Consider the following 19,992-nt stretch of genomic DNA (forward strand, 5'->3'; position numbering starts at 1 on the left):
TAAGAGACTTCCTTCAAAAACATTGTAATTATTCCAAACTTTTGACATGTAGGCTATATATTATTCATCATATTGAGACAAATATATGTTCAACCTATGAGACATACCAGTGTGTACTGGCAACAAACTTCACATTTAAGATTCATATTTTGTTTAAAAAATGTACATGACATAACAGTGAACAGCTACACATTTGTGATGGGCCTATAGCAAATTAGGAAACCACATTACCCAGCATCCATGTCGTGCGCCTGCGCAGAATTCACTTTGCTGCTAATAGTTGTTGAGGGATGCAATGCTCTATGGCAATGCTCCATAGCAACATCAGTACCAGCGGAGGAGCGCTGTAGCGGACGACCTGGGATATAAATCCGGAGAATATCTGAAACAGGTGCTGCATGCGGCCAGCATGGACGACCAGAAGGTAAGAAGCGACCGACTTTATACAGAAAAATTACAAACGACGCGCTTCTGATGAAAAAGAAAGAGGATGCTGCGTGAAAAGAGATACTAAAATACGAAATACCGTTAGCTTGTAGCTTTACTTGTGACGTCCTCCGCCCATTGTGTTAGTGGACATGTGTCCTTATAAAGGACAAAGTAACAACTTTGCACCGTTTGGATATGCACGGTATGTATATGCATGATGTAGGCCTGTTCGTGAAGATTTCCTTAAGTTGATCAACAGCCTATGTGAATCACCAGAAACCGCCCCGTTCCCGCATCTTTTAACGCGAAACGAGTAGGTTATTGTTTTAAAATATTCAAGGAAACGGTCTGAAGGGAGGAAATAACATTTTAGTATAGTCATAGATGAATATCCATAAGCCAGAACAAATTTTGGCGCAGGAAAACCCCAAACCGGCCTGTATTGTTACAAGCTTCTGGCTGCAGGGAGGCGCCCCGGATATAAAGCCGCTCCTGTGTGCCTCAGCATCAGCGACTTGATCCAGTGCAAGTGGGCTGAATGAGAGGAGAATGAAACATGACATGTCTGCTCAACCCTGTATGAATTTCAGTAATATTAGTTCCCTCTCCTTCTAACGTGCTTAACAAGACTGTGCTTGTCTCCCCACGAAACGCTCAAAACTAGACAAGGACACAATGACGTCGATGGGAAAGTATCGTCTGAGTGACTTCTAACAAATTGTGTTTAAGATGCACTCATCAACACACAGGTTTTACAATTTATTATATATTCTATGTATAATATTTAAAATCATAAAACTAAAATAAAAATTGCTCATATGTGATCTTTATATGTGATGAGCTTAAAAAACATGCACAGTAAGCAGAGTAATAAGAGCTTTAATTCTAATATAACCATAAGAGTAAATCTGCTTTGTGAGACAGGACTCCACCTTGCATGTGCAGCCATTGTCAACCAATTATTGTTTTGGTTTTATATGAGTCTTGTATGTGAATCAGAAATGCGTTCATTCACTGTTTCAGGAGTCACTGAGGAAGATTATCACCACGTTGGCTCTAAAGAATGAGGAAATCCAGAATTTCATCTGCTGTCTAAAGCAGAGTTTAGAGAACCTAGAGGTAAACACCAAAGCAGGCCTTCTGCTCTTTTTACTCTTTTTTTTTTTCAGCTCTCAGGTGGCCCAAATACGTTGCAAAGCACAGTATTTGTTCAGACACATTTCACTAAACCAGCAATTTGCAACAGCAATACAGTTTTAAGATGGAGGAGACAATGCAACTTTAACTCTGCATCAATTGTGTTTGCAGGCGAATTCAAACCGAGTGCAGGAGGATATGGAGTCAGAGTTTAGCTCTCTGCATGCTGTCCTGGATGAACTGAAAGAGGGCATGGTCACACGCATCAAGCAGGAAAGAGCCAGTCGTACATATGAGCTACAGGTGAGAGCACCGTGAGGTTGCCTAGCCATAGCACAACTCAACAATATTCGACCAAAATTAATTCAAGTGTTTTATATTTTCTAGCCAGAATGATTAGATATATATCAGTAAAAGGCAGAGTGGAATGGCTTTAGAGCTTATGCATGATTAGATGTGGCAATGTTAAGAGAAGGATAATAAGAAATCCTTTGAGGATTACAGTGTCTCTGTGTGTGTGTGTGTGTGTGTGTGTGTGTGTAATCCAGATTGCATCCTTATACACCTGTACATACAAACAAAGCATTTCACAGCACACATTGCATGATGTACGATTACCTTTCAGAAACTAGTTTGTTTGTTCTGCTTTTTAAAATGTTAGGGTCTGTAAGAGTTTTTAATGCTTTTTTTAAAAAGTCTCTTATGCTCACCAAGGGTGCATTCATTTGATCAAAAATATAGTATAACATTAATATTGTACAATATAATTACAACTTAAAATAACTTCTTACTATGTTAATATATTTTAAAATGTAATTTATTCCTCTGAAAGCAAAGCTGAATTTTCAGCAGCCATTACTCCAGTCTTCAGTGTCACATGATCTTTTAGAAGTTTTGGAATATTATGCATTACTTAACTGTCAATTTTGATCAATTTAATGCATCATTGCTAAATAAAAGCATTCATTCTTTTAAAATAAATAAATAAATATGTCTTTCAGACTCCAGACTTTTAAACAGTAGTGTACATTGCTTGCATGAAAACACATTTTGATTAAATGGCAATTACTATAACAGGTAGCGAACAAATTGTAGTAAAGTAAACAAATCAAATGCAAATGAAGTTAAGGCTCTAGTACCAGGAAAAGCAGCATTATGCAAACTACAACAAAGCTACAACAATTTAGCATACTGCTAGAGAAGTTGACAAGACTAACAAAAGTTCATAAGTTGTTATAGTCATTATAGCTGATAACAGTTATGTAAAGCTGCCTAGGCATTTAGTAAATTTCAACCAGATTATGTAATTGTCAAATGATATTATGAATGTTGTGATGGTCTTTTCAGAGTCAGCTTAGCGCATGCACCAAAGCCCTAGAGAGCTCAGAGGAGCTGCTGGAATTAGCCAATCAGACGCTCTGCTCCTCTGAGAATGACAGCTTCACTCAGGTACCGCCCACTTGGAATGTTTACAACACTGGTACAACTAAATGACTCTTTTATTTACACTTAAAGGGCTCCTATTATGCTCCTTTTTACAAGATATTCTGTAAGTCTCAGGTGTCCGCAGAATGTGTCTGTGAAGTTTCCCCTCCAGATATCACAATCCAGGTGTTGATGTAGTTCAGAAAAACAGCGCTTGCTGATATAGAGAAAATAACTCCCTTTCATGAGGACTTTACGCACTGAAGGAAGTTAAAAGTGTAAAAAGCATAATAATAGGGCCCCTTTAATGACTGTATTGCATTTCAACCAGTTACCTTTTTTAATACATGTCTGAATGAAATTATATTTGTACAGTCGCTTTTATGTTAATAATAAATATTTTTTTTGTCTGTTTGTTTACAACCTTTTGGAACCGCTGTTGTTGCTTTCTCTAACAAAGTGTCAGATTGTGTCAGATGCTGCTAGGTTTTCCTGCTAACACGTGCTGGTATGACTGATGTATTGTGTTTTGTTGAGACTCAGTGAGACTCAGTTCTCTCGCTCCCTATCTCTCTCTCTCTCTCTGTCCCTTCTTTTTCTCTCTCCTCTCTGCTGCAGGCGGCCAAAGAGATAAAGGATAGGTACTGTACAGATGTCCATACTTTAGATCTTTGAGTTCAATGCACAGTGTAGAACATCTTCAAACACTCCTCCCCTTGAAAGTCCATTCATTTGATCATTAATTCATTTTTATCAGTGATTTTCATTAGTCCAATTTGGCTCATTTTCATTTGGTCTGACTGCCCAGGTGTGTGTGCGTGTGTATATGCATGGAGTGGTTAATTGTGCCCTCATTGACGTTCACCTTCATGACATTCCCACATTCCTGTTTTCAGTCTGTCAGAAGAGTTTTATTGTCTTTATAGTAGACTGACTGTAAGTGTTAACTGAGGGTCTGTGTGTCTGCAGTGTGACTATGGCTCCAGCATTTCGCCTGTCTTTGAAAGCAAAGGCCAGTGACAGTATGAATCACATGATGGTGGACTTCACTCAGGAAAGAAATATGCTACAGGCTATAAAATTTCTACCAGGTCAGTATAACATCAATAAGGAAATATCATAAATGGTTTAAGCAAAGCTCAGTTGATAGATTTATGTCTGCTTTGCATGTAATTGGTTTTATTGGTATGTTAAGTGGCTGTATATTGGATTGTGTAACTGCTTTGACCTCTAAAACAGAAAAATAGAATATTTTCAAAATTCAAAATTTTGAATGACAATAATTTCTGAATTTCCATGTCATGTATCGGATTATTGGGACTCATGAAAGTTTTAGGCTTTGGCTGGTATCTCTGAACAAAGGTCTGCGGTATCAGATATCTCTGTTCCTCTCACCTTTAGTCCCTGCCACACCAGAAATTCATGTGGCTGAATGCCAGGTGTTTGATAACACAGTCACAGTGGTGTGGACATTACCTGAACCCGACTCCAAAATCGACCACTACATCCTGGAATATCGGAGAACCAATCATGAAGGGCCTCCTCGGGCTCGAGAAGACTACCCCTGGATGGTGGTGGAAGGGATAAAAGAGACTGAGTACACACTCACGAGTACGTGCTGATGTTTGGTTTGCTTCTGACCTTTTCTTGAGCAGTTTTAAATGAAATTGTGACCATAATTTTATTTGTTTTTCAGGCCTTCGTTTTGACACGCGTTACATGACCTTTAGAGTGAAGGCATGCAATAAAGCGGTGGCGGGTGAATTCTCAGAGCCGGTTACTCTAGAAACACATGGTAAATTGCACTTACACACACACACACACACACACACACACACACGGAAGGTAATGAGGCATGAAGTTTCTTCTCTGCACAGAGAGAAGAGTCTCACAAAAGTTACTACTAAACTGTCTGTTAAAGCCTGATTTAGAGACCGCTGCTGTAGCATGTCTGCCCTTTTGTGAAATATAATTTACAGCTGTCAATTTAATGTTAATCTATGTTAATTTAGTGCAACTAATTCTAAAATAACAGTAATGATATTATGCATATTCAATGCATAATATATTTTTTTAAATGTTTATACTTAGATGTGATTAATTGTGATTTAATTTTATTAATTGGCCTATCATGCAATTTCAAAAAATAAATAAATATGGAAATATATAAGGCTGCACAAATAATTAGAATAAAGTGAAAATGCAATACATAATTACCAAATCGCAAAAGGCTATTATTCAATATAATAAACATAAGCACTACGTGGTTCAAAGTTAAGCATAAGCACTGTTCTTTCACATGCAAGCAGATACTTATGAATAATAAACTAATAATCGTTTCCTTTTACAGTACAGCAGTACACTTACAATTCAGTATAATCTAAGTTATATTGAACTGAAATAACAATAACTTTTTATTCTTCAGAAAAATAACGTTTCAGTCTCCCTCTCATTTGTTTCCAGCATTCGTCTTTAAACTGGACGCGGGTTCAGCCCATCAGAACCTGAAGGTGGAGGATCTCAGCGTGGAATGGGACAGCAGCGGTGGGAAGGTAGCCGTCCAGGACATCCGGAAGGAAAAGAACAGGACCAGCTCTCCTATGCATTCCCCTGCCAGGTCCGAGTCACACCTGCTATTTTAAGACACTTAAAAAAGTGCTGTACACTGACAGGATTGCCACTACACGGCTGTTTCAGTTAAACAAATTTGTTGATTGCTTCTCATAGCTGGCTATAATAGACAGAAAGCAGATGGCCAGCATGGCCTGTTTACTCTTGCTGTAAACATTTGTATGCCAAAAGCAGCCTTTTGCTGAAATGTCTACCCAGCCTTTAGCCAGATAAATTGCTCTGCTTGTCCCATCTTATATTTTTTTCCTCCCTCAGGACAGCCATGATGTCCCCCAAAAGGGCTCCATCTGCTAGAGTGGGCCGAGACCGCTTCACAGCAGAGTCCTACACCGTCTTAGGTGAGTCAACACAAACATGACCGCGATCAGCTACAAAACACTGAAGAACCATCAGCTTTGAGAGTGTTTATTCAAAAACTCCCCAAACTCTCTCCAATGTCCAGGAGACACCATGATCGATGCAGGGCAGCATTACTGGGAGGTACGGTATGATAAGGAGAGTAAGACGTTTGCAGCAGGAGTCGCTTTGCGGTCTCTAGGCCGCTTTGATCAGCTGGGGAAGAGTAACGCTTCCTGGTGCCTCCACCTTAACAACTGGCTTCAGCAGAGCCTCACAGCCAAGCACAATAATAAAGCCAGAACACTGGACTGCCCCATCCCCGACCGCATCGGCATTTACTGCAACTACGAAGAAGGTGAGTTAAACTATAAATATGACAAAATGAGTAAAATAGTGCCACAGTTAATTCTGAAGCTAACTTGTTAGTTGTGGTGAAAGCAAATGGATGATGTTGCCTGTGTGAGAACCGGCTGATTGCAGCAGTCACAGATTGTATATTTTATATAGTGGGTGACAGATATGACTTTTTTATTTTTGGTAGTTGTTTGGAGTTTTTCTGTTTTTTTGTCAGACATATTATTTTGACAATGTCAGGACTTTTGTGCAAACAAATAGTCACTATTTTTTTCTATTTGTAAAAAATGCTTTAATCTGATTATAGAATCACTTCGTTTCTCTATAGAGTATAAATGTGTATATTTTATGTATCAGGTTTTTAATATTCTTTTATTCTGACTTTTTTTATTTAGTGAATAATATATAAAATAATCAAGTTTAATTGCAGCATGTGTCATTTGTATCTTTAAATGAACTTAAGTAGAATGATATTGTGTATCTTTACATACAATATGCAACATTTGTTCTTCCTCTCCCTTTTCAGGCACATTGTCTTTTTACAACTCCAGAACCAAAACTCTCATTCATACATTCAGAACCAAGTTCCAGCAGCCTATTATACCAGCCTTTATGGTAAGATAAAACACAGCTTACTTTGTATTTAACATTAAATCACACATAAATTAGGGATATTTTGAACATATTAGATGGCTATAATTAATCTGCAGAGACGTGTTTTGCGTAAGATGCATTCTTGCATTCAAAAGCATCTAGATGGAGTGCAATGGAATAGAACAGAATATAGGTCTATTTTTAACTCAAGTTGACACCATCATTAAAATACACAGTCATTGAACAAGATGCTGCAAAAAAAAAGAAAAAAAAAATCCAAGTCCCAACATGTTTGTCTGGATATGTGCTAGAAGGATATGTGTGTGAGAGCAGTGCTTCAAATGAAGCTCAATTTCGAACTAACTTACAAAAAAAAAAAAAAAAAAAGTACATGAACATTTATTCATTACATTTATTCATTTACTTACACAGTACAAACTTTCAAGCCTAAACTAGACTAACACACAATCTTCCTTACTGATCCATAAGTTGTGCTGATTGGGTGATAGATGTCAGAACTTTTATTTTGACATTGATGTTACTAAATTATATTTAGCGTTTTTGTAGGTCAAAACCTGAAAATCTTTTTTTTTGCTAGAAGCCTAAAATAAGTTTATGGTTACCACAAGCTTGCTATATTTTCCTGTTTTATTCTACAACAAAATGCATCAGTAGTACCTAACACACACACAATTTGACCCAATCTCATGTTAATCTTGAGTACCTATAGAGTAGTATTGCATCCTTCATATCTCCAAAGAGTCTTTTCATATTTATAAAATAAAGATAGCAGGTATATGATTCATAAATATCAGGGGTGGTGAACGTCAGTCCTGGAGAGCCGCAGCGCTGCAGAGTTTTGCTTCAACCCTAATCAAACACACCTGAACAAGATAATTAAAGTCTGAACGGCTACTAGGAAGCTACAGGTAGAAGAATCAGAATCAGAATGAGCTTTATTGCCAGGTATGTTTACACATATGAGGAATTTGTTTTCGTGACAGAAGCTCCGCAGTGCAAACAGAATGACAAGCGACAGAACAAAAAAACACATAATAAAAGAATAAAAAATAAAAATAAGTAGGTATGGAATGACAATATACAAATTGACCATTGTATGACAGGTATATTACAAAAAGCAGTTATGTATGTACAGGTATATTATGTGCAAAATGTAAGTGTACAGTAAGTATGTGTGTAAGATAAATAAGTGTATGTGTATATAAATAGTGTAGTGTGTTCCACAATTATTATCAAGTGTTCATTAGATGGATTGCCTGAGGGAAGAAACTGTTCCTGTGTCTGGTCATTCTGGTGCTCAGTGCTCTGTAGGTGAGATTTAATTAGTCTTGGAGCTGAACTCTGCAGGGCTTCGGCTCTCCAGGACTGCAGTTTGCCACCCCTGATATATATGAACAGCCGAGCTCCTGGAAGGGCACTCAGATAAAATGTTGTTTAAATAAAGAAGGCGGTGATGTTGAAACTCTCTTTCGCCCCCTGTAGGTGTGGAATGGGAGTTTCTCAGTGCAGACGGGCCTCCAGGTACCCAGCATTGTGCTGAGCGGTCAGAAGCGGAACAGTAATACAAGCAGCTCTAATGCCAGCCTTACTTAAATCACACGTCACTCTAGAACCGCTACACGTACGCACAGGTTTGGAGAACACTTGGCAACCCTTACACAAGCCTGGAGGCTCTTCCTATCATCAGTATGTCTTGCCAGCTGCTCTAGATTGCTTTCCTCATTCCTTTTAGCTTACTGATCTGGATCCTGTGCCTTTCATTCCTGAATTCAGACATGATGGGGTATTACTTATTTCAACATGCAAAGAGCTTTAATAGCATTGAGTTCATGTGTATTTCACTAGGGCCAAAAGTTGTATGCTGTTGTTTTTTTTTTTAGCATTTGTTCATTAAAGTCACAGTATTTGAGCCACATTTAAACAATTATTTCAATGCAACAGCAGCATGTTGGTGTTATTGTTTGAAATCTCAGACGAAACTGTATTATATTTACACACTGAATGTCTTTAATTCTGCTACAGTAGCTGCTTCAGTATACTTTTTAAACTTATACTTAGTATCAGAGTAGCACAATAATCACAATAATCTTCAGCTAAATCATAGAAGTCAAATGCCTTTTATAGAATGTATTAATACAGCAGTTCCAGGCTCCAGCATCTGAGGAGGGAGGCAGGTTTAACAAACCATTTGGTTGTGTTGTGCACGATTAATGAAGTGTGTGTGTGTGTCCATGTTCATGATCTGTCACCCACAAAGGTACTTTTCAGTGTTATTGATGCAAATATTTACCAAACTTGACTTTTTTTGTACACCTGCTGCAATTACATATTACAGATGACAGAAGACAGTCATTTTTCTGCTACATTGCCATTCTCTGAAAAGGATAATGCACCAAAAAAAGAAACTTCTGTCATCTTATCTGTTTTTCCAAAGCTTTTAGTTTAGGTGCAATGCAAAATAAATGTGAATAATGCTGGAGCTTTCAAGTTTAATAAAAGGACATATAAACGTGAATTGTCATAAAATTACTCCCTATTTTCCAAAGTTTCTGAAGTCATTTGCTAGTTTTGGGTAAGAAACTGCAGTTTAGGTCAATAGTAATTAATATTCTTGAATTTTGAAAATTTGAACTCGGAACCAAATTAATCTGATTCATGGCTGAATTGGACTGATTCGTTGAAGAGAGTTGACTCTAAAGAATGATTTATTCAAAATTAATACATTGCTACTACTTACATTAAGACTGTTTGTCCCACAAAGCAATTAAATACATTCAAAAGATAGCAAAGATGGACCATTTTTATGCTGCTTTTGAATTCGTTTTAAAACTTGAAAGCTCCACATGCTACTTGCTTTTGGAAAATAAATTCATACAGTTTTAGATCAACACGAGTATGTGTAATATAATCCGCAATGCTTTTAGTCAAACACCTGGACATTTTAATCATTACTGTCTGAAACGGAAGTCAACCTACCTGTAAAATCATGTTACACTACCAGTTACGTCAATAAAACAAATGCCAAACATACTTATTGTCTTGTACATTCACACAAGAAAAGAAAGCGTGACACATTTTTCCATGATCGTCATATTGGTCTCAAATTTTATAGTATAAAACACGTTTTAACAGGAACAGGAAACAACATACGTTTGATCTGTTTCTCTGTCTGGAGAAAGAAGACCTGCAACTTCCCCACGTAGTAAATTCAACAACCATTTGTCATTGTTATCACATGCCTGATATTTATATGATCAGAGACGGAGAAAAGAGACGTAGACCAGCTATCTGACACGAAGGAATTCAAAACAAAACATTTATATATGACTTTTCATAAATCAACAGTACGTCAATAAGATAAACTACACAAACAACAGTAGTGATTTACAGTCAGCAGCTACACAACACGACACATGATGATCAATATGTTACTCTAATAAATGATTGCGATAACTAATACATCATAATGCTGAAAGGATCAATAAAGAACATTTGATTCAAGGGCCTGTTTGTTGATCCGACTGGACAGCAGTGGGCAAATATCTCAGATACAGTGTTCAGGTGAGTGAAGCTGTATATGCATATATCTTCTGGCCTAGATTAATACTAAGGAATTATTCCTTGTTCCACAATGAAACCATTATTATTGAGATTCCATTTATTCCTGGTTTCGTCTCCTATTAAGAACCTCTTGGAGCTCATCTGTTAAGCACAAAACCACAGCGAGTTAAGGATTTGCTGGAGTAGAAAAAAATGCAGATGAGATTTATACTGAAACAGTGGCACAAAAACAAGAAAATTGTACTTACTCAAGTCAACAAGTTGTCGAGACTTGGGAATATTCTTAGGAATGCCTGACAAACTGTTGCTTCGGGAAGTTGATTTGGAGTAGCCGGGAGGTACCAAAGCTTTCCTTTCAATGTCTACATTAAAACAGAAAACATTAAGACGAATTTGCTTTTCATAGAAATTGTTATTAACAAGAGATCTGAAAAACAACATTAGGGAAGTGATCGCAGCACTGGGACAGTTATTTGGACTAAGTGTGTAGTAATAGTATCAAAGGGATGTCAAACTTGCTCTGAATAAAGGTATGGGAACAGCCTCACCCAAACAATCCCTGATCTCAAGATATCAGTGTTTCAGTCCAGACAACAATCAAACTGAACTCACCTGAACTGCTGTTCAGATCATGAGGCACTGAATTCTGATGCGGTAAATATCGCCCTGCTAAAACAAAATATCACCATCAGGATGATCCAGTAATAAACAATATTTTCACTGCATTTATTACCCTTGTTAATATTAATATCAAACCAAACATAAAAATTAACTGTCCTGTTCTTAACCTTACTGTAAAGTGTTAACAGAAAATAACAAATTACACAGTATCTGTGGGATTGATACAATTTATGTATTTGAAAAAAGTATCTTTCTCTCAGGCTGCATTTATTTAATCAAAACACCAGTGCTATTAGGAAACTGCTCTTAAATACTGTTACAATTTTAAACAAAGTGTTTTCTGTTTTCATGCATTTATAATGTATTCCCTGCGACTGTATTTTTAGCATGATTGCTCTTATCTTCAGTGTCAAATGATCCTTCAGAAATCACTCTAATAATAGAAACATTTCTAATTATCTGTGTTGTTAGAACGTGTTAAATTATTTGGAAATATGTGTGTGAGTGTTTTCTTCAATAAATATAAAGTTCAAATATTTGAAACAGAAATATTTTACAGCATTATAAATGTCCTTGCTGTGCAAATTTCTTTTGGGTCTTAATTTTTAATTTAGCGATTTAATTTTTCTAATGTGTGAATAAAAGTATAAATACAATTCTATAAAAATAAAAAAAACAACTTTCCAACCCTAAACTTTTCAATGGAAGTGCACACTGTGCTTTGTATATATTATTATTTAATTAGAAATATAGGACATTATCTGTTGGTGTTACCTGAAAGACGTGGCAGGACAGGAGGTGGAGGACATGCTGCTTGATCCACCTCATACTCTCCAGCATCTGCAAAACACAAACATACAGTAATCAAGGATCAACAGCATGTTAACACGACCAATCAAAGTAAATCATCTGCAAAATATTAAAAGAACTCTCATTTTACAGATATTCTAAAGGACTCACCTGAGACATTGATGTAGGTGCTTTCCTGTGTGTTTAGGTCTGAACATGCAAATCAAAAGAGTTACACTACATTTCATGTCTTCTAAGTGTAGAGCTGTCAGCTTAAGTTACACAATCATTAAACTCAATACAATATGTTTATAATTGATAAGTTCATTATATGTATTTGAGCTTGAAGATGATTTAAAGATTTATTACCTGGTTTGGGGGGTGGCACTGGAGGAGTAGGTGAAGGGACTTTGGGACATTGAACAATTATCTCATCATTCTCATTATCAATCACAGCAAATGCTAAAAAAGAACAGGAAGAGTATAAATCAGATCTATTAAACTGGCCCACATGATGTTGTCAACTGCTTCTCTTGCACTGAAATAATAAAAAATAATTGTATTAAGGTTATATTCTATTACTATTACTTGCTGAAACTCTCTAATTTGTGGCATGCTCTGTGGAGAATGTGTGTCTCAATCGTCTAACTATAAAAAAAATGCAAACAACACCAAAATTCATTAAATTGGAAAAAGAGAAAAAAAAAACACCAGTTTAAACTATAATGTAGTATTAGATCATGCTATCAGACGTACTGCTTCTCAACCGACATGTTTGTTATGCAAAAGAGACCACATTCACAATGCAAAAAGCACTTTCAGATGTGCCATCAGTCTAATTTACTTCTAAGAGCAGAGCTGTCAGTTTAAATGAATTAAAGTCAATACAATATGTTCAAAATTTTATATAAGTTAATTAACAGTGTGTATTTGGGAATTAAGATGATTACCTGGTTTTTGGGGTGGCACTGGAGGAGTAGGTGAAGGGACTTTGGGACAATGCAGACTTCTCTCGCCATTCTCATTATCAGTCTCAGCAAATGCTGAGAGAAATGAATAAAAAAAGTATAAATAAGGCCTATTAAACCTATATTAAACTATATAAACATACTTTATATATTAATTATTATTTGCTGCAAAACTCTGTGGGGAATACAAACAAACAATACAAGCATTCATTAAGTCAGAAAAAGAGAGAACCAAAACTACGAGTTTCGTCTAGAATGGAATGACAAGTATTATTACACTGAACAAACTCGTTTTCAACCAGCGTGCTTATGCAAACCATATTCATAATGAAAGAGCACTGTTTCAGCTCTGGCTGAATTTTACAAGCATTTTTTGAAAGTATTTTGTAAATGATTTTCTCAAATAGTCTTTTTCTCTTAATGAATGCTAAAAAAATTTGTTTTATGGAGTGAAAAACTTAGAAAAAATGACTTAGTAAGCAAACAGTTAAAACAACAAAAACTATTTATTAGAAAAAAAAAATTGTGAAATATATTTTTTACATGTTCAAACAGCTATCAAAGAAAAAAAAAGTCAGCCAACTGGAAACTTGTGTTAAAATTTGTAAATAATTTGAACTAAAACAGATCAACTGGGAAGTGTGTCAATCATTCTTTTAAAGGTTTCTATAATGGGGTGGCGTATTTTTGTAACCTACATGTCATTCATAATGTTCATAATGTCATCTGTAACATGTTCTAGAATCTAGATGTATGATTCATACCGACAAGTATGTCAGTCTGGCTGACAAACAAGTTTTTTCCTAATAACTTTCCAAAAAGAAAACACTCCTGAAATAGTCTCTTACTTATATTTTTCTCATAGTGTTCCTCCATCAGAAGAGGCACCAAAACCCCATTGGTCTTCTCCAGCAGGCAGTTAACGACATCATGCAGGGTCTCACAGGTGATCTGTGTGTTTATGAACATGGTGTGTGAACACACTCACATTGTCTGATACAGTATGTCAATGCACATACCAGAGTAAGTGATTTGATTGTGGCGATAAGCTAAAAGTGTGTGTTTGCTCACTGGAGAAGCATTTACCACTAAATACACAAAAACACAAATAACCTGGATTATGCAAAAACTACAGACGCCATTGAATGCCAGATCAAAACCTTAAGACTCTAGGGTGTGGTTTTATGATAAAAGTCAAGCGCTAAAGGTTCAAACCACAGATTATCTCAAGTATATAAAGCCCTGTGATAACTTCCAAGAACACATCAGTTATACTGATCCATGCGTCTGATTCCCAACACTGACCCATAAAACTTTTCTTATCAGAACTTCCTCTTCGCTTTTAGAGCAATCACAATTTAAGAGACTGTACAAAGTGTCTTTCGCAAGAGCTCAGAGTTCACACAAAATTACACATTTGCAGATGGTTAAATACATTGCTTGGTGTTCAGAGAGTCAGGTTTTTATCAGGCATATTGTGAAAGTAATCTATTATTTACTAGAAGCTTTGAATCTAAAGTCATTTGAAAATTAAAGAACATAAACCATTACTTACAGGAGTCTCAAGGGCAATGACGAATCCTCCTTCGTGCCTCCGAGACACACGGTAATGTCTGAATACTGGTCTGAAGAGCACATGATTCATTCTTAACTAATACAGCTATATTCAGTTTTATTAAAAAGGAACTTGGCAGAACATGCCGACTATTGTATAACAAACTTAATTCAAAGGATCAAGGTCTAGGGTTCAACACTGTTCAATCAGCAATTCAGATGATCAAGATAAACTACGATAAATGAAGTTCACTAAGGCAATCTCCGTCTGTCCAGCATTCAATATGGTGCTCTACTGATCACAGATGAGAATGTGTCTTTACCCGTTGATATCTTGCCGCGTAGTGAGAGCAAACGATGTCCCATCATGACCCGGCCGCAGCAGTAGGCTTCCCCGATTAGCGTTCCTTTCCAATAAGTATTCAGCTTCGACACGGGTGACATTATGATAACACCTGCACAAAGCATTATCGTATTATTTCATAACAGGCATGGTTATTTTAATTCACTTCACATCACCTTTAACCTTTGATGTTATGTTATCAATTATAAAGCAAGTGGTTTTAACTTACGAAGGCATGTCTGCCTGTAAAGTAACATAATTGTCAGAACACGAGGGTGGCGGCACAGATGAAAGAATCCGCTGCCTTATTTTCTCTTTCTCTATTATTTCCTTCATCATGTGAATCTGGCCAGGCAGCAGGTTCAGAGAACTTGGCACAGATAGCTGTAGGACAGAAACCGTGAGAATTATTATTTTGCATTTATATATTTTTGGTATGACATAGGACTGTTTCCCATGGTACACGCTGACAAAACAGTAAGTCATATAGAAGAACTGACAGTTCATCACAGGAATGAACGCAAGTAAAAAACAAAACACAAACTCTGGTTTAGTCTCTTTGGTTTATCAGTAATCACAGCACAACTGCCTTTTACACATGATGAATAAAACTTAAGCCATAAAAAAGACACCGTCAGTGTGCCTCATCTGAACAAACGCTGATTAAAGTCTGCAGTGTTATTTGATAACGAGAGGAGACATCCTCTAAATATTGTAACTTCATATTTCTAGTGATGTCTTTAGAATTTCGTGGGTTTAGCAAAGTGGGTTTACTTAGCAAACAGACCTTCATAAAATTCTAAATATATAAATAATATTTAAAATCCTAAAACGTTGTGTTACATGAGAAATGCACAATTTTTCACACATTTTTTAACAAATTTTAGAACTCATTATAAATTTCAAGTGTTTTTCAGAAGCAAAACTAACCTTTGAAACCGAGAGCATGAAGCCTTTCCACAGTTCTCGAGCCTCAAGGCTGGGGGCCTGAGAAAACAGAGCAAAATGCATCATGGGTAACTGTGTGTATTATCAGATTTCAATAACTCAGGGTTAAACAGCTGTAAGTGTATTGCAGTGAAATCATTTTACAGTTAGTTTTACATAATAGGATCAGAGATGGGAGAAGTCCTTACAATCATTTTGATGTCTTCATTTTTCATGTGCAGTGTGAATCTAGCAGCGTCCAGGTTTCGGTCCCGACAGCAGTCATCTGATACAGAGACGAGATCAGAGAGCTCCAGCTTCTCTATATACTGTATTCACAAACACAAGCAAACAGCTGATGCATTAATAATCTGTATATAGACAGACATATACAGCTTTCAGGCCTGCAAGCTTGCATTTGAATACATTTACATGTCAGAAATACACACACAAATTGAAATTATTTTCTAGCAGCTACATAGTAAAATTAAATTGGAAAGGCAGCATGTAAATATCACTTACAACACTGTCTTTGTTGTTATTGTAGAAAAAGAGTGAACTGCCACATAAACTGGTCCAGAGTTTACGACCCATCTGTGCAAAGAAAAATAAATGTTTACTTTGAATAAATACATTTTCTGAAAATAATAATAATGAATAACTACTGAAAAACATTTATTATTAATTTTACAGTATCACATTTCTATTTCCAGGTTTAAATTCCATATTGTGATTTAGTGTTTTCACAAACTGCATGGGCTATATATATTTTTTTTTAAGAATTACAAGCAATATAGAATTCAATGGAAAATAATTTTCTTCATAATAATAACCTGAAAAACAAGACTTGACCCAAAGGCATGTAGTGCTGTGTTGGATTCATCGATACGACGATGTATCGTCACAGGGATAAGACGATTAATATTGTTTAAAATTGAATAGAAAATCTTTTATTCTTTTAGAAACAATGATGTTACCAGTTCCTTGTTGAGAAAAATAATATAGCTTGCGCAACAAGTAAGCGGTTTAGTTGATAAAATTGCGGAGCAGTGCTAAAATTTTGTTCCTGAATATCTGAGTGCGACCGCAGTGTGCGTGTTAGATACAATGAAGACAGAGCATAAGTTTAGAACCCTTCTCATTTTTATTTTTAAACATAGTGTGTTCATTTTTGTAATGATAACCTACCAGCAATGTAAATATGATTTTTTTTTTATATATTAGAATTTGTAGCCTAAATTAAAATAAAAATGGATTAGAAAGAGTTCATTATTATTTATTTTAGGCTTAAAATAAAGCAAGCAAACAATCAGAATATTGTACCTGGTGGGGAGTGCCCAATGTAAACATGACAATATGCTATTAACTATATTGTACTGTACAAAAAAAAAATGGAGGCCTTTCATAATACAGAGGTCAACTGCCTATATATGACTTATAAATCGTATTAGTTATGATCTTAAACTATCAGGAATGTGTATGGTCAAATTAAAGCATACGTCACAATGCAAAATATTGCAATGAACAAAATAAAAGCACAAATGTTCACAAATGAGTTATGGTGATAATCTCTACCAGCTGGATGTAAACTAAGAACTAATATATAAAATGAAAGAAAATCTTAACTAAAACATCTTCAATAAATGCAAATATTTTATCTGTTGTGTTGGATCTGCACGCAAATATGCCACCAGACCTGTTTTTTGTTGACATTTTCACATTTGTAGGAAGAGTTTCCATGTTGCGACAGACTAAGACTTGTGTAACACTGCTTTGATGGCCACAGCAATCATCTGTTTTCTACAGGACCACTGGTCACACCTTTATTGTCTTTATTTACTTGCATTGAAATGTAAAGCATTTCACAGAACATGATGTGTTACTGTTCAAAATGCACATTTCCTACAAAGGGCAGGGTTAGCATTATGGGTAAAAAATAAAAATCAAAAAAATCAAACAATGCGTTTCATTGCAATTTAGTACAACTGAAAACTATAGTATATATAGTAGTAGATATATTCAACATATACGTTGGATAAATACATACATTGAAATAAGTTTCAATATTTAAGAAGTTAAAGACACCAAATATTATTTGTTGAAGATTAACCATGAATGAATTCAAATGACTGTTGTTAGTGCTATTTAGAGAGGGATAATCATATACAGAAAAACTGTAATGCTGATTTAAAGTGTAACGTTACAGTAACAAGTAATAATGTTTACAACCCATGTTTATAAGAAGATGGTTCACATCGCTAAACTCTAACTGAAACACAGTAAATAACATAACTAGAACTAATCATATTCTAGCAAATTTTTTTATTACAATTTTTGACAAAATGAGTTACACAATTTGATTAAATTTAAGCCTCTGATCATGTATCGTTTCGTAAGGAAATGTTTTTTACTTTTTGCACTTGTATAATAACCTAAACCATTTAAACATATGAGGAAGATATAGAAACAGGTGTTCAAGAAAATAACCCTTCTTAAACCCTAAACTGAATCCAGGTTGTTGGGGTAAACCTTTTAGACAATCCAGCTGGAATACCTATTTAGGATGGTTTTGAGCTATTTTCCCTCATGTACACAATGTCATCGTGCGTGTAGTCTAACATAAACACACTGACTCACCTTGTCCTTGATTGATTTCTTTTCCAGAAAGCCTTCGTAATAGCATGATGGCAGTTGAGATCTCACTCGTCTATAGCGATTTGGCGCTGCCATAAATTACACTCCTGTCAACAGCAAACTTCGTATAAAACCGTTCAAGAGTTTGAAAGAAGACGCTTAAATGGCCCTCTGCGCGTTTAATGCGTTAATACACTTTGCCTACATAATAGAGTACACGTGCTAAAGATTTATATGTATATTAAAAAAAAGTTAGTGATCAAGAGAAAGCTTGTGGACTAGAGGTAACACGACCGTCGTCAAATGCCTATCTGAAGAGGTCTACGTGTTGTCATTCTACTCCCCCACACCTTACCTGTACACAAGTGAGTCAGGTGCGCTCGAGGGTTGGCGGGAGGCGCGAGAGTCCCGCCTTTTGTGAGGAACCAAAGCTCATAGCCATAGGCGGAGGGTAGACCAACTCCAGGTAAGGCTAAAAGCAGCCAAATCTAATAGCTAAAATCTATCTAGTATTTTAGGCAAGACCAGACATGGGTGTAATAAGCTGATAAAATATGTTTAATGGGACCGAATTTGTATTACGGTTGAATAAAAACACTAGAAATTAATAATTATAAAACGTTTCCTTTCGAAGGTTATTCAAACAGCAAATAAATTATACAGAAAGTAGCCTAACATTATCACTAAATTTAAGTGAGTTTAATCTCTCTCTCCCTCTCTCTCTCTAATCACTTCAGATGTTTAGCTACACTGTGAAATGAATCTCTTATTTACATTCAACATACAGTGTTCAGAATTCAATCAGCGACAGTGTTGCCAGATTGGATGGATGATTTCCAGCCCGAAAGCTCCCAAAAACCGCCCAAATTTTAACTGTCAAAATAATGTGATGGAATATGTAAGCCAAGCTTGATAAGTGCCATTTTTATCTCCTTAAAACAAAATAATGACGACAAAATAATATAAAATAACGTTAGATAAATTTCCAATAGAATACCGCATATGAATAAAATATGCAAGCAGACACTGTCACAATAGCGATACACGATACACACACTCGAAACAACACATGCATCATTTTTAATGTCGGTCAGAATAATCAAATTTAAATGCATCAAAAAATGTCCAATTAACGTTAGGAAAAAGCAACTCTATAATTTTAAACAGAACTATCTAAAAATCCTTAAGTTAAGTTCATATTGTAGAACAAAATACGATTTATATGTTTGAAACCCACCAAACAAACCCAAATTTTGTCCATTCCTAAGCTCAACAGAATCACGTGTGATTGGTTATAACACTGTAAAAACGCCTAAAATAAAATACTGTGCAGCATGAGCAGATCTTAATTTAATGCCACAACCGACACGTTCTATTCATTTTCACTTTGTTAGCAACCGTCTTAATAGATTTCATTTGTTTGTGCAGGGGTATTTTTGCCCCAACTCGCGTTGGGAGACTTCCCCAGCCTTTCACACGCTCCGCCTATGATGACAGCACACAAATAACCACCCCTAGGGCACGTAGGCCTAGACGTAAGCATATGGGAAATACCCTGTTGAAAGAAACGACAATTTCCGAAACGCTTCTGGTAAACGAACGCTTTGATAACAACCAGTTTAAATTCTTACGAATGTAGCTGTTGCCGAAACTCAAGGGGTTTTG

The 19,992-nt window shown here is 36.0% G+C and overlaps 2 protein-coding genes across 3 annotated transcripts; one reads left to right on the forward strand and one right to left on the reverse strand.

Annotated features, from left to right (window-relative positions):
* The first annotated feature begins 264 nt into the window (after nucleotides 1-264).
* fsd1 (fibronectin type III and SPRY domain containing 1) lies at nucleotides 265-9,960 on the forward strand. The gene is made up of 13 exons (XM_052562719.1): nucleotides 265-424; nucleotides 1,453-1,548; nucleotides 1,738-1,869; nucleotides 2,914-3,015; nucleotides 3,610-3,632; nucleotides 3,961-4,082; nucleotides 4,393-4,602; nucleotides 4,688-4,786; nucleotides 5,455-5,608; nucleotides 5,878-5,960; nucleotides 6,065-6,316; nucleotides 6,842-6,930; nucleotides 8,413-9,960. Exons 1-13 carry the CDS (start codon nucleotides 410-412, stop codon nucleotides 8,521-8,523), a joined length of 1,488 nt encoding a protein of 495 aa, XP_052418679.1. The 5' UTR covers nucleotides 265-409; the 3' UTR covers nucleotides 8,524-9,960.
* A 44-nt stretch (nucleotides 9,961-10,004) lies between these two features.
* Nucleotides 10,005-18,682, reverse strand: stap2b (signal transducing adaptor family member 2b). Of its 2 annotated transcripts, none has more exons than XM_052562724.1 (15): nucleotides 18,331-18,682; nucleotides 16,216-16,287; nucleotides 15,903-16,022; nucleotides 15,697-15,753; nucleotides 14,996-15,150; nucleotides 14,747-14,878; nucleotides 14,425-14,494; nucleotides 13,718-13,820; nucleotides 12,852-12,944; nucleotides 12,271-12,363; nucleotides 12,073-12,111; nucleotides 11,887-11,952; nucleotides 11,104-11,157; nucleotides 10,740-10,853; nucleotides 10,005-10,632 (listed from the first exon to the last, which is right to left on the reverse strand). In XM_052562724.1, exons 1-15 carry the CDS (start codon nucleotides 18,421-18,423, stop codon nucleotides 10,589-10,591), a joined length of 1,305 nt encoding a protein of 434 aa, XP_052418684.1. In that variant the 5' UTR covers nucleotides 18,424-18,682; the 3' UTR covers nucleotides 10,005-10,588. The 2 variants fall into 2 exon arrangements, with proteins under 2 accessions (XP_052418684.1, XP_052418683.1); XM_052562723.1 differs by having other exon boundaries at nucleotides 11,104-11,160; nucleotides 18,331-18,680.
* Between the last annotated feature and the right edge of the window lie 1,310 nt (nucleotides 18,683-19,992).

The sequence above is a fragment of the Carassius gibelio genome, chromosome B8 (genome assembly GCF_023724105.1).
Source record: "Carassius gibelio isolate Cgi1373 ecotype wild population from Czech Republic chromosome B8, carGib1.2-hapl.c, whole genome shotgun sequence".
NCBI lineage: Eukaryota > Metazoa > Chordata > Actinopteri > Cypriniformes > Cyprinidae > Carassius > Carassius gibelio.